Below are 12,081 nucleotides of genomic sequence, written 5' to 3'. Positions count from 1 at the left end.
CGGATACCAATTTTTTCGGGTCCGCCAACTGCACAGGTACTTATATATGTTAGTAGATTCCAAAGATTTACCTTTATGATTCATTCTATAACAGTTTCTGTGCGTTTGCGCTTGAACTAAAAGCCTCACGTCCGCCAATGTTTTGTGTATTCAATTATAGATTGCAGGCGAAAACGTATAGCAAAAAATAGTAGGCTATACGTCGTGATGACGCCGACCAAAGCATTTTCGTCTCGTACCTTCGTCGTATCTGAGTAGAATGATGTTGTGGCAATAAGTTGCACAAAACGTTTCTGCTATCATCTAAACATAGGATGACACACCGGAAAGGGTCATCGGATTCTGTATACACTTGCAAAGTTCGATTGTTCAGAGATGAAGAATCTTTGGAAGTAAAGTTTCAAGTGAGTGTAGATTTCATACAAGGTATACAAGCATTCATGTGAATTGGTAGTGCTTAAGTTTTTCGTGCCAGCATCATATACGGAAAACATCACAAAACATTTTATTATATGTGTAGGCATAAAACACCACTATTTTGTGTGATCTAAACGCTATATTAAAGCAAACATGAACTAAAATGACGGTCGATACTAGTGCCTTCTTATAACAACAGATACATGTAGTTGTAAGTGGCTGGACATAGTTCAAGGCCGGTTGATCTGGGACTGGAACAACTACAAGGCTGGTTAATATAAACACATTTTAAGCTAAACAGTTTCGAGCTGTGTACAGACCTCACTGACCTTTGCCATAAATTTATATACTGGTTTGTCTTTGTTGCTAAATTAGCTTTAGATCTTTTCCGTCTGGCTGTTGATTTTCAAGTAAAAGCAAGTTTTGTAAAAGGTGACAAGCTAGAAAAAAATCATCAACTATGTAAATTGCACATGGTGCTGAAACTTGGAATAAACCTAGACAGTAAGAGATGCTGTGTGTGAGCACAAGCGCTGCTACCATATAAAAAAACACTTTTATATGGTAGCAGTACTTTCACTCTTGAATATGAATGTTAACATTACTAAAAACTGTGAGGCAATTTTTTTATCGCTTTAAGATTAGCAAGGTCCCGACTGGCCAGTGTTCAATCAATGGTATACAGCCCCACATGGGGGGCTGTATATCATTGGTTCAATTCACATTCAATAAATAAATTCACTCTCTCTTTAGGAGTTCTTGATGGTCATTTAAGGATAGTCTATGGCGGGCAGCAATAGTAATCATTTTGTGAGTGTTTTGCTTATTGCAACTTTTTTTATAAGTTATTTCATATTTGGGATAAAGCATCACTGTAAATAAATCACATTACAAATGCCTTTTGAGTATGGTGAATTTCCTGCTAACTTTCATTACAGTTTTTTTTGGAAAGTTGGCTATATTAGTTGCATCTCCAATTTTTTATATTTTTAGAAACGATCGCACTGTATTCAAACTGAAGTTTTTGAGAGGCCTTATTTTAAGTAAATCAGCCAAAATTCTCTATGAATTAGGAAACAAATTCAAACCAAAGAACACTCTTAGCGGACATTGAGTGATAGTTGAAAAATATAACAACTAATACATTTACTAAATGTACCTCAAGGTGAACAAACAGGTGGTGAAAAAATAAAGAAACAATTGCGTTTCTTTTTTATGTATTTAATCAAACATGAGCCTCATTGGCGCCAAAGTCAAACCGAGCATGACTAAACTGTTTGGTGGTAAGCTTCATATACAGAGGTTCATGTTCCAGTAGACATCTAAACCAGTTTCTAGAAAGATTGTTGGATGACTATTCTGGCTGCTCTTTTGCCAATATCAAAGTTGTGATTCGAAACTAGGAAATTGTTACCATCTAGATAATTGATCCGACACTAGATGTCATCATTAGGCAGTGAGAGGCCAGTATAAGTAGAGATCTTTGGGAGCGCCCAACTAGAATCATTATTTAATTTTTTTATACATTATAAACATCGTGGTTAAACCTTTCAGCTCTTCTATAGCCAAAACTCACAAGATTCAACTTTATTTATTTTGGTGGTCATATAAAGATTCTGCCACTTGTGAACTTACACCGCACATCTAATTCATCACATAATACTAAGTGTTTATAGTGAAGCGATCCAATGTTTGCTATCCTTGGGGTGAAAGAGTATTCCGTGTAAATTCTTAAGCCTACTATATTGATCGTCTATATGTGATGATGCGAGGCGAACGCTTGCCCTTCTAATAAAACCCATTCATTTAATTTGTATGCATACTCAGATTCAATATACGCTTTTAGAGTGTCCAGTAATAGTCATGTTCTCTTCAGGCTGCCCACCTCATAGACTTAATAATCTGCTATCGAGCAGGCCTACTGATCTGATTTCCTTGCAGTGGTTACGGAATATTGGAAGTTTTCTATAGCTGTGGGCCATGATATTGAGAGAATGAATAGAGGATCTATCAAGCACAATGGTCATCTTAGCATATTTGATTTTGTGAATGGCTTTAGATATCTAGCCTGAGGTACTAACTAATACAAGGTCAGAAAGAGATAACCACGTTGATGCTGTGTCACTTTTTCAAGAGGTTATCTTAAAAGGGAGATACTCGTATTATCAAGGTCACTTCTTCAAACAAGACCATTGTAATAATTCAGCACAGGTTACATGTAACAGTTGGCGTGGAGATAACATGTAACAGGGGTGGAGATAACATGTAACAGGGGTGGAGATAACATGTAACAGGGGTGGAGATAACATGTAACAGGGGTGGAGATAACATGTAACAGGGGTGGAGATAACATGTAACAGGGGTGGAGATAACATGTAACAGGGGTGGAGATAACATGTAACAGGGGTGGAGATAACATGTAACAGGGGTGGAGATAACATGTAACAGGGGTGGAGATAACATGTAACAGGGCTGGAGATAACATGTAACAGGGGTGGAGATAACATGTGACAGGGGTGGAGATAATGAAGAACTATTTAAAAGGTTTCGCAACAGTTGTCAGCTAACTTTCAAGTAGTCTGTGTTCCTTATGTTTGCTGCATTTTTACAGCAACAAGAAGGCTATTGCTATTTAAAGTTTAAAACTATGTTGTAGATATAAAGTGCTGTTCGAAAGCTTTAAAATGGGTTTATCTGTGTCATCGCCATCCACCCTCGCAAGTTGTAATGTTTGCTGTTCAATAACATTGTGTATTACATAGTAAATTATATCTTAATCCTAGATGATTATTCAAGTAGATGGTAACTGATCTACCAGAGTCGTTTATGCTTAACAGAAACATGTGACGGGAGAGTGGCTCTTGGACTATGTTTGTGGTCAGCTAAATTTATTAGAAAAATACTACTTCGGTCTCCGCTACACAGATCAGAACTCTGTACGGGTGAGTTTGTACCTATCAGGACTCTGTACAAGTGAATTTTTATCTATCAGGACTCTGTACAAGTAAGTCTGTATTTATCAGAAATTTGTACAAGTGAATCTATAGCTATCAGGACTCTGTACAAGTGAGTATGTATCTATCAGAAGTTTGTACAGGTGAGTCTGTATTTATCAAAACTCTGTACAGGTGAGTCTGTACAGTTTTATTTGTGTCATCATGATTGCCACCTGCTCGGCCAGTTAGTTCAATAATAGAGTTGATTGTTTTTGTTTAAGGAAATTTGAGTTTGAAATTTGGCCACTTCCATGATACTGATGTATGAGTATGACTCTAGTCAAGGCATGTGCTTCAGCGCAGTATTCTGAAATTGTCATAATTTGTGTCAAAGTTTCATCATTGTAAATATTTTTGTGTTAAACATTTTCCTTTCTAACCTATCTGTAAGTTTAATGAAATTGATAAATTTATGGCCTCGGACTTAAATACTTCCAGTATACACGAATATGATTAAAGATTAGTTCTGAACACTTTTACATAAACGCAGCCCATTGGCCAGTTCTCTGAGCTACAAGCACACATTACATAGCGTTACCAAGTTGTCGGAATCAATCAGCAGCTGAAATTGTCTCAGACCTTGGCAGTAGCATAGGCTCACAACCAGTTTCAACCGGTTCACATATGTTTAAAACTATGTTTCCTACAGATTTCTAACATAGATTGTGTTTTTACTCAAGACAATGTTTTGAGGTCCGATAAGAGCTTGATGGGGAAAAGTTAACCTGTGTAATACAACCTTTATATTATACGATGAATGAATTTATATATTTGACTATATGGTAAGAAATACTTTGAAGCAAACATTTATATCAAGGTCATAGATGTTCACTCTGCCTTATTCAATAGTAACTTTTCTCTCTTGTCTATTGGTTACATATTTGTCTTTCGCTACGCTAGAATTTATAAACCCAAGAGTCTTTTTGTTGATCAATATTCTTGCACTTGAGTTGAAATTGTTCTCTCTGAACTCCCACGTTTTTTATTAGACTACACAGTAGCTAACTTTGTGATGTCGTGTATGTCTAGCATATAAGTTTCCAGAATTATACATTGACCTCTGTCATCGTGGTTTTTTTGGAATGCAACACCACAGATTGCTTCAGCTTTCTTCAACCTCAATCTAGCCATTTTTGATGTGAAAGGCAGAAGATTAAAATGGAGACAGATTACGAATTCACGTCTGACTAACAAGTGAATCATGTTCTGTTTATCATTAGTTTTATGTCTAACTGTTACTCCCATTTGCAGGTTAAGAGAGAAAGCTGGTTTAGCTAACGCTGTTACAATGACCTTTCATTATTTTTTCTATTGTGTGTTTTTATGCTGTTTCAGCGCTGGTTGGACCTATCAGGTGCTGTCATAAAACAAGTAAAAGGTATGTGTAGTCTTTGTCATTCAGATGTTAGTCATGTTGTAACACAGAAACCATGTAATTCGCAAAACTGCTTCATTGGTATAACCAGTTTTTCAATTCTTTGAATCAATCGGTTATACTAGACAGCATTCTCTTAGCTGTGTTGGGTACCTCCTCACTCTCTTACTCTCTCACATTCTTTACTCCTACTTTCTCCTCGACATAAAAGTATAACTCCTCGCCACTCTATTCCAGTCATCTGGTCAGTGTGGTAATATGGCTATAAGCTAGGAATGTTGGATTGAGATACTGGTAGGCCAAATAGTATATACAAACCTCTTACACTTGCCAGTAACTGTCCTTCACTTGGTTGGTAACTGCACATAACCTAGTGAGAAAGCCCCTAACCTAACATGTTATGTATGAATGCAGTCTCTCTAAATCAGAGGCTGTTGTCTGCTCTTCAAGTCGAATATAGTTTCAGGACCCTCCAGACAATATTATATATATTGTCCATATTGTGTATTATATTATGACAACATACTTCTTAAATCTATGAAACTAGGTAACTATGACATGATTGTCATACTAATGGTCATGTATTTGTTACATTATTGTCATGTTATTTGCTGAGGGTACAACCTGAGCTAGTGGAAGGGGAATTATAGAAACTCTGTTTGAATCCCCTTGGCTAACTTTCAAGATACGTATCTCTCACCACACAAACAGGAAACGCAGTTCTGTTTTTTAATAAAGCTAACGAATAATTCTCATGGTAATGATTCCTTCATTTATTTAAGTGTATGTTGTTTGTACACAGACTGCTCAGTTCTGGATGTACCCCCAATTTAAAAAAAAGCTTAAAAGATTCGCGCTACTGTAAAATTTTGGTAACTTATATGAATGTACTACAGAATGCCCAACATCGCACGAGTAGTAAAAAAAGGTTTTTGCATAGAAAAATTATTTTTATCACCATATACTACATTTACCATTCTAACTTTTAAACGTTTAAACGAAGGTGTTTGTTTATTTCTGTGTGTGTACGATCAATGCATAATTCAGATATTTAAAATCTCACGGCATGGCTATAACAAATGTCTTACTTCATTCGCTCCACATTTAAAGCAGCTTATAAACAGTGGCAGGTTATTCAGTTGTCATTAGTTAAGTTTTTTTACCCAATATATTTGAGTAACTTAAGCTAGTAACTTAAGTTAGTCTAAATCTTTACTATAATATGAGCTTGTCTGTCCGTTTAAAGCTAGTGTTAGGAAAAATATTGCACCTCACAGGAATCAAACCTGTACATTCAGATGCAAACCAAACACGTTTGTCAGTCTTCAAATATCTTACAGTTGCAATCCCCTCTCGATCGCACGCTTGTCGTTGTGCACGTTGTTCATCAGTCTCTAGGGAATTTTTGCTGCAATGCTCTCTCGGTCATTTGTTCATCTTAGTTGACATTCCTGATCAGTCTTTGATGCTCGGAGTTGTGCTGTCCTTTGTCTGGCCATTGCTAAGCCTTTCATTTCTTTGCTTTTCAGTTTACAAAGCTCTGGCAGCGGCTTTCCTCAACATGTCTTTTCTAAGTCTTATCTTTCCTCTGATGATTCATTGCAGGTTCTTTTCTTTGGAGGCATTAGATAATGGGTAACTTTATTAGGTAACTTGAGAATACTTGTATTTAACAGATTTTTTTTTAAAAGACAGACTATGGTAATGTTTTGTAGTTTCAATTTTATTAGAACAATTTTATTTTATTGTCTGCAAAAATAGTTAGATAATTAATTAATAATAAAAATTAGAAACTAACTAAAATTGATAGGAAAGTGAACAATGTTTGAACTTTATTGTCGTTTAAAAACACGATATTTAAAATTATGTTTGATAAAACGCAAATCTGAAATAATAATGAAACAAACTTTAAAAGCTTATATTATAAACTTCAAAAGTTACATGTATAAGAAAGTTTATAAACGTAATACGAGAATGTTAATCTATATATATATATATATATATATATATTTGAAAAATTATTGCGAAAAAAGTAAACTTTTAGTATTTGCGTTACAAATCTGTTTCGTGCGAAGCACTCCTCAGACGCAATTGTACTAAAATGAAAAGCTTTACCGAATGTGCCAAAATATCAGAAATGGGCTCGCTGTTTTAATAATGTAATTTAGTGCTGAGTGTAACCGAGAAGATAACTCCTAGCATGTCTGCAATTAGAAGTCAATTCATTTCTTTTATTTAATGTGCCTAAGTGTGGTTTGCATATTATGAAGTATTTTTCAAGTAAACATAATTTGCATCGTTTTGTCTTGTTTGTATATGGTTGTGCTTGAGCTAATATTTTCCATGTTATGTTGTATGTTGAGTTGTTTTCTTTCAACTTCCAAATGTGTTTGCTCAATTCTGTGTGGTGTTGTTTGTTTTTGTGATTAAACGAGGCTTTATGGTTGCTGTATCTAGTTTTGAATTCGGTTGAGCAAAGTCCTATGTAGGTCGCTACGTGGTTGTTTGTATTGTTGCTGACTGTTGCTTGATATATCACATTTTTGGCTCTGCATTTTCCTTCCAAAGGGCAGTTGTTCTTTTGTCTGCAATTGCAACTTTTTTCATTGTCTTCTTTTTGTAGTGTACTGGTTTTATTAATGGTTTTGTTGTTCCCATCAATGATTGTTTTCATGTTTGGCATTACTGAGTAGCTCAGTTTTAAGGTTTGTCTATTAAATATTGCTTGGAGTGGGTGTTTCTTTGGAAAACATGTTGTAACTATGTTGAAGAATTTTTGTCCAATATTGGTTGCAACATTGGCGCTGAATGGTGGGTTGTACCATGTAATTTTTCTTTGTCTGTTACGTTTTTTGGGTTTATTCGTGTTGGTTTCATATTGTAGTTTGTTGTTGTATCCACTCTTGTGGAGTGCTTCTTGGTATGGTTGCACTGTGCTGTTAAATTGTTGTTCATCTGATGAAAGTGCGTTTAATCGTTTGTTTATGTTGTCTGGTAAGTTTTTCAATATGGAAGGTGGATGGTTGCTTTGTTTGTGCACATATAGTATTGTGTTGCCGGATTTTTGGAAAGGCTTGAAGCTGCCATCTTGTAGATTTAAAGTTACGTCAAGAAAATTCACTGATCGTTTGTTCGCCTCAATAGTAATTTTCAAGTTGTTCTTATTAAATATGTTGCATCATATTAGTTTCTTTGTTCTCTCTATAGCTTGGGGTGTACCCTTGCAAACCGCAAGTCCGCCGTCTCTGTATAGTCCAATGCTGCAAGTCCAATGTATATATATATATATGTATATATATATACATATATATATACATACATATATATATATATATATATATATATATATATATACATATATATATACATACATATATATATGTATGTATGTATGTATATATATATATATACATATATATATATATACATATATATATACATATATATATGTATATATATATATATAGATATATATATATAGATATATGTATATATATATATGTATATATATACATAAATGCAATTAAAAGAGAGCAAGAAATAACTGATACTTGCAATATTACACGATAGCAGGCCTAGAGTAAATATAGAGGAATCAAACCTGTACATTCAGATGCAAACCAAGTGCCCTACCACTAGGCTACGCAGCTACCTTGCAACATTTTAGGTTAATTATGCATATAATCATTATGCATGATGACGCTCTCAGCGCATTGGTCTGCAAGCGTTGTTTTTAGGATGTCTGGGCATGTATGTTTCCTGAATAAACTACTACTAAACTTTGGTTTAGTAGTAGTTTGAACTACCTTTAGTGGTTCAAGTGTGATAGCAAGAGTGTGTCTTTTACCTAATCACTATAAACTAGACATCAGAATGACAAACACTTAGATAGATACTGTATATACTGCATGGGTATTAAAAAACAGTTATATAACAGTGGCAGGCAATGTTGTGGCCTGCCACTTGCCATTAGCCTGGTACATTGCCATTGGCTAATTTGAGCAAGCCAGTAAACATACTAATAAGAGCCGTGAGAGCAAGCATAAAATCACATTGCGCTGTATGCAGAGTGGTACGTGTATTTTCACCCGCATAGCGACATATATCGCCTATTGAATCTATTAATCTCACGTAGCAAAATTGGTAAAATATTTGCCTGGCGAATGGTAGGTTCTGAGATCAAATCTTCTGCTATACGGACTCTTCATTCCAATATTGTAATAGCTATATCTGGACAAACTGAAGTACACACATATATACAAACTTTGAGGTTTATCTATATAGATAGATCAGAAGAATTCTTGTTGTGTATATGTTAGGCATTGTGGGTCAATACGCTTTACTTTGTTTTTGCTGGAATTAAGTAGAGATTGGCTGTCATATGCACACTACAACCATGGACAGTCTTAGCTGCCTCGACTGACTGCAACAGAGGGAAAGTGGATACCAGAAATTGAATCCTGCAGTCATTGAAGCAACTACTTAACATGACTTACCAGTGATTACTTTCCTCCTCTATCATGAAGTGGTCCACTAGTGTAACGCCCATTCTTGCCCATGACAGATGAAGTGGCCCATTAGTGTAACACACTTTCTTGCCCATGACAGATGAAGTGGTCCACTAGTGTAACACACTTTCCGACCCATGACAGATGAAGTGACCCACTAGTATAGCACCAATTTTCACTATTGACAGATGGCCAGTTTACTTCGTGAGCATTCCATAAAACTGTTTTATCTCACATGGTGCACATCAATCTGGTGTTCTGCTGTATGTTTATGTTACAAATATTATTGCTACAACTATTATCACTACAACTATTATCGCTACAAATATTATTGCTACAACTATTATTGCTACAACTATTATCGCTACAACTATTATTGCTACAAATATTATTGCTACAAATATTATCGCTACAACTATTATTGCTACAAATATTATCGCTACAACTATTATCGCTACAACTATTATCGCTACAACTATTATCGCTACAACTATTACCGCTACAACTATTACCGCTACAACTATTATCGCTACAACTATTATCGCTACAACTATTATCGCTACAACTATTATCGCTCCAACTATTATCACTACAACTATTATCGCTACAACTATTAATCTATAAATCCCCTGAACAGTTCTCGTGACTAGGAATCGTGATTACTGAGGCTTTTCCTTTTTTACAGACTTGGTAAAAGATTCAATATGCTTCCGGGTGAGATACTACCCCGCCTCTCCTGCTCTCCTCAAGGAGGACCTTACAAGGTTTGTCCCTCTAGCGCGTTAGGTATTGAGGCTTTTTATCTAACTTGATGTTTATCTCTAATATGGCCACTGATTTGTTCAATCATACCTGCTTTCAATCTCATCACCACTACATCCAACATTTTGGTCTTGGTTCAGAACACTGTTGCATCTCACTGTCTTTGACCAAAATAATTGGTCTGATGTTCTAACATTAACAATTGCGTTATTTGTTAGTTGGGTGACAATGGTTCACCAGATCGGCTCTATGACGGCTCATTCTAGGCATTGATAAGCAGATGTAACAACTGCAAGGTTAAGGATGCGAGCAGGCATTGTAGACTTGTGAAATAGTTATATTTTCCTTTGCTCTTATAATTTTCACATTTTACTTGGCATTTAAAATATGTTATTTAACATCTCCATAGTATTTGTTTTTGGATGCCAAGACTACTTTTCGACAACTACCACTTTCTTCTCTGAGCAATATTTGAGGTTAACCTCCAAGTTATATCTCATGACTGATGATTATTGATTAGTCCTATTGATTGATTGATCCTATTGATTATTGATTAGTCTACTGCTGTACTTTCACTGATTCTTTACCAATAAAATTGGTGTCAATTGGCTAGCACTGAGCGCACTTTTCCAGCTTAAAAGTTATTAAAAATGACATTGTATAACCTGATTGACTAACCTATGGCCAGTGTTGGTGGTGCTAAAAATATTAATTTTAAGTGAAATCTGATGAAAAAGACTTGAGCCAGACTAACTGCTGGTTCTATCCTATCATTCTTATTCTATTCAGAATCAGTCAGAATCAATCAGAATCGTTAATCTTTTGTTGTAAGTGTGAGCATCATTAACACGGTTCGTCAGGCACTGTGTTAGCCCAGTGTTAATGCTTAGCATGTCAAGGACTACTGTATCAGTGGTGTTACTTTGGATGATGCAGTATGTTGTATAAATCTGGAGAGTAGCTGTTTATTCTATCTGTTGACAGGTATTATCTGTGCATGCAGCTACGGAGAGACGCATTTCATGGGAGGCTGGCAACTCGTGCCTGTGATGTACCTGCTCTGACTGCCCTCATTATGCAATGTAAGTCACTATCGTGTCTTCTGGGTAGCATGTGATGTACTTGCTCTGACTGCCCTCATTATGCAATGTAAGTCACTATCGTGTCTTCCGCGTAGCATATGATGTACTTGCTCTGACTGCCCTCATTATGCAATGTAAGTCACTATCGTGTCTTCTGGGTAGCATGTGATGTACTTGCTCTGACTGCCCTCATTATGCAATGTAAGTCACTATCATGTCTTCTGGGTAGCATGTGATGTACTTGCTCTGACTGCCCTCATTATGCAATGTAAGTCACTATCAGGTCTTCTGGGTAGCATGTGATGTACCTGCTCTGACTGCCCTCATTATGTAATGTAAGTCACTATCATGTCTTCTGGGTAGCATGTGATGTACTTGCTCTGACTGCCCTCATTATGCAATGTAAGTCACTATCATGTCTTCTGGGTAGCATGTGATGTACCTGCTCTGACTGCCCTCATTATGCAATGTAAGTCACTATCATGTCTTCCGGTAGCATGTGATGTACTTGCTCTGACTGCCCTCATTATGCAATGTAAGTCACTATCATGTCTTCTGGGCAGCATGTGATGTACTTGCTCTGACTGCCCTCATTATGCAATGTAAGTCACTATCATGTCTTCTGGGTAGCATGTGATGTACTTGCTCTGACTGCCCTCATTATGCAATGTAAGTCACTATCATGTCTTCTGGGTAGCATGTGATGTACTTGCTCTGACTGCCCTCATTATGCAATGTAAGTCACTATCATGTCTTCTGGGTAGCATGTGATGTACTTGCTCTGACTGCCCTCATTATGCAATGTAAGTCACTATCATGTCTTCCGGGTAGCATGTGATGTACTTGCTCTGACTGCCCTCATTATGCAATGTAAGTCACTATCATGTCTTTCGGGTAGCATGTGATGTACTTGCTCTGACTGCCCTCATTATGCAATGTAA

At 36.2% G+C, this 12,081-nt stretch overlaps 1 protein-coding gene across 1 annotated transcript in view; it reads left to right on the top strand.

Moving 5' to 3' along the window:
- Positions 1-218: 218 nt before the first annotated feature.
- LOC137393483 (FERM domain-containing protein 5-like) overlaps positions 219-12,081 on the top strand; it is a 46,437-nt gene continuing 34,574 nt past the window's right edge. Inside the window, exons 1-5 of the mRNA XM_068080057.1 lie at positions 219-404; positions 3,255-3,359; positions 4,749-4,791; positions 9,982-10,060; positions 11,043-11,140. Of these exons, the coding sequence (XP_067936158.1) occupies positions 315-404; positions 3,255-3,359; positions 4,749-4,791; positions 9,982-10,060; positions 11,043-11,140 (415 nt within the window). The 5' untranslated portion in view covers positions 219-314. The remainder of the gene's footprint in view (positions 405-3,254; positions 3,360-4,748; positions 4,792-9,981; positions 10,061-11,042; positions 11,141-12,081) is intronic.

This window comes from Watersipora subatra, chromosome 4, assembly GCF_963576615.1.
Source record: "Watersipora subatra chromosome 4, tzWatSuba1.1, whole genome shotgun sequence".
Lineage (NCBI taxonomy): Eukaryota > Metazoa > Bryozoa > Gymnolaemata > Cheilostomatida > Watersiporidae > Watersipora > Watersipora subatra.
This window is presented reverse-complemented; position numbering and strand designations above follow the sequence as displayed.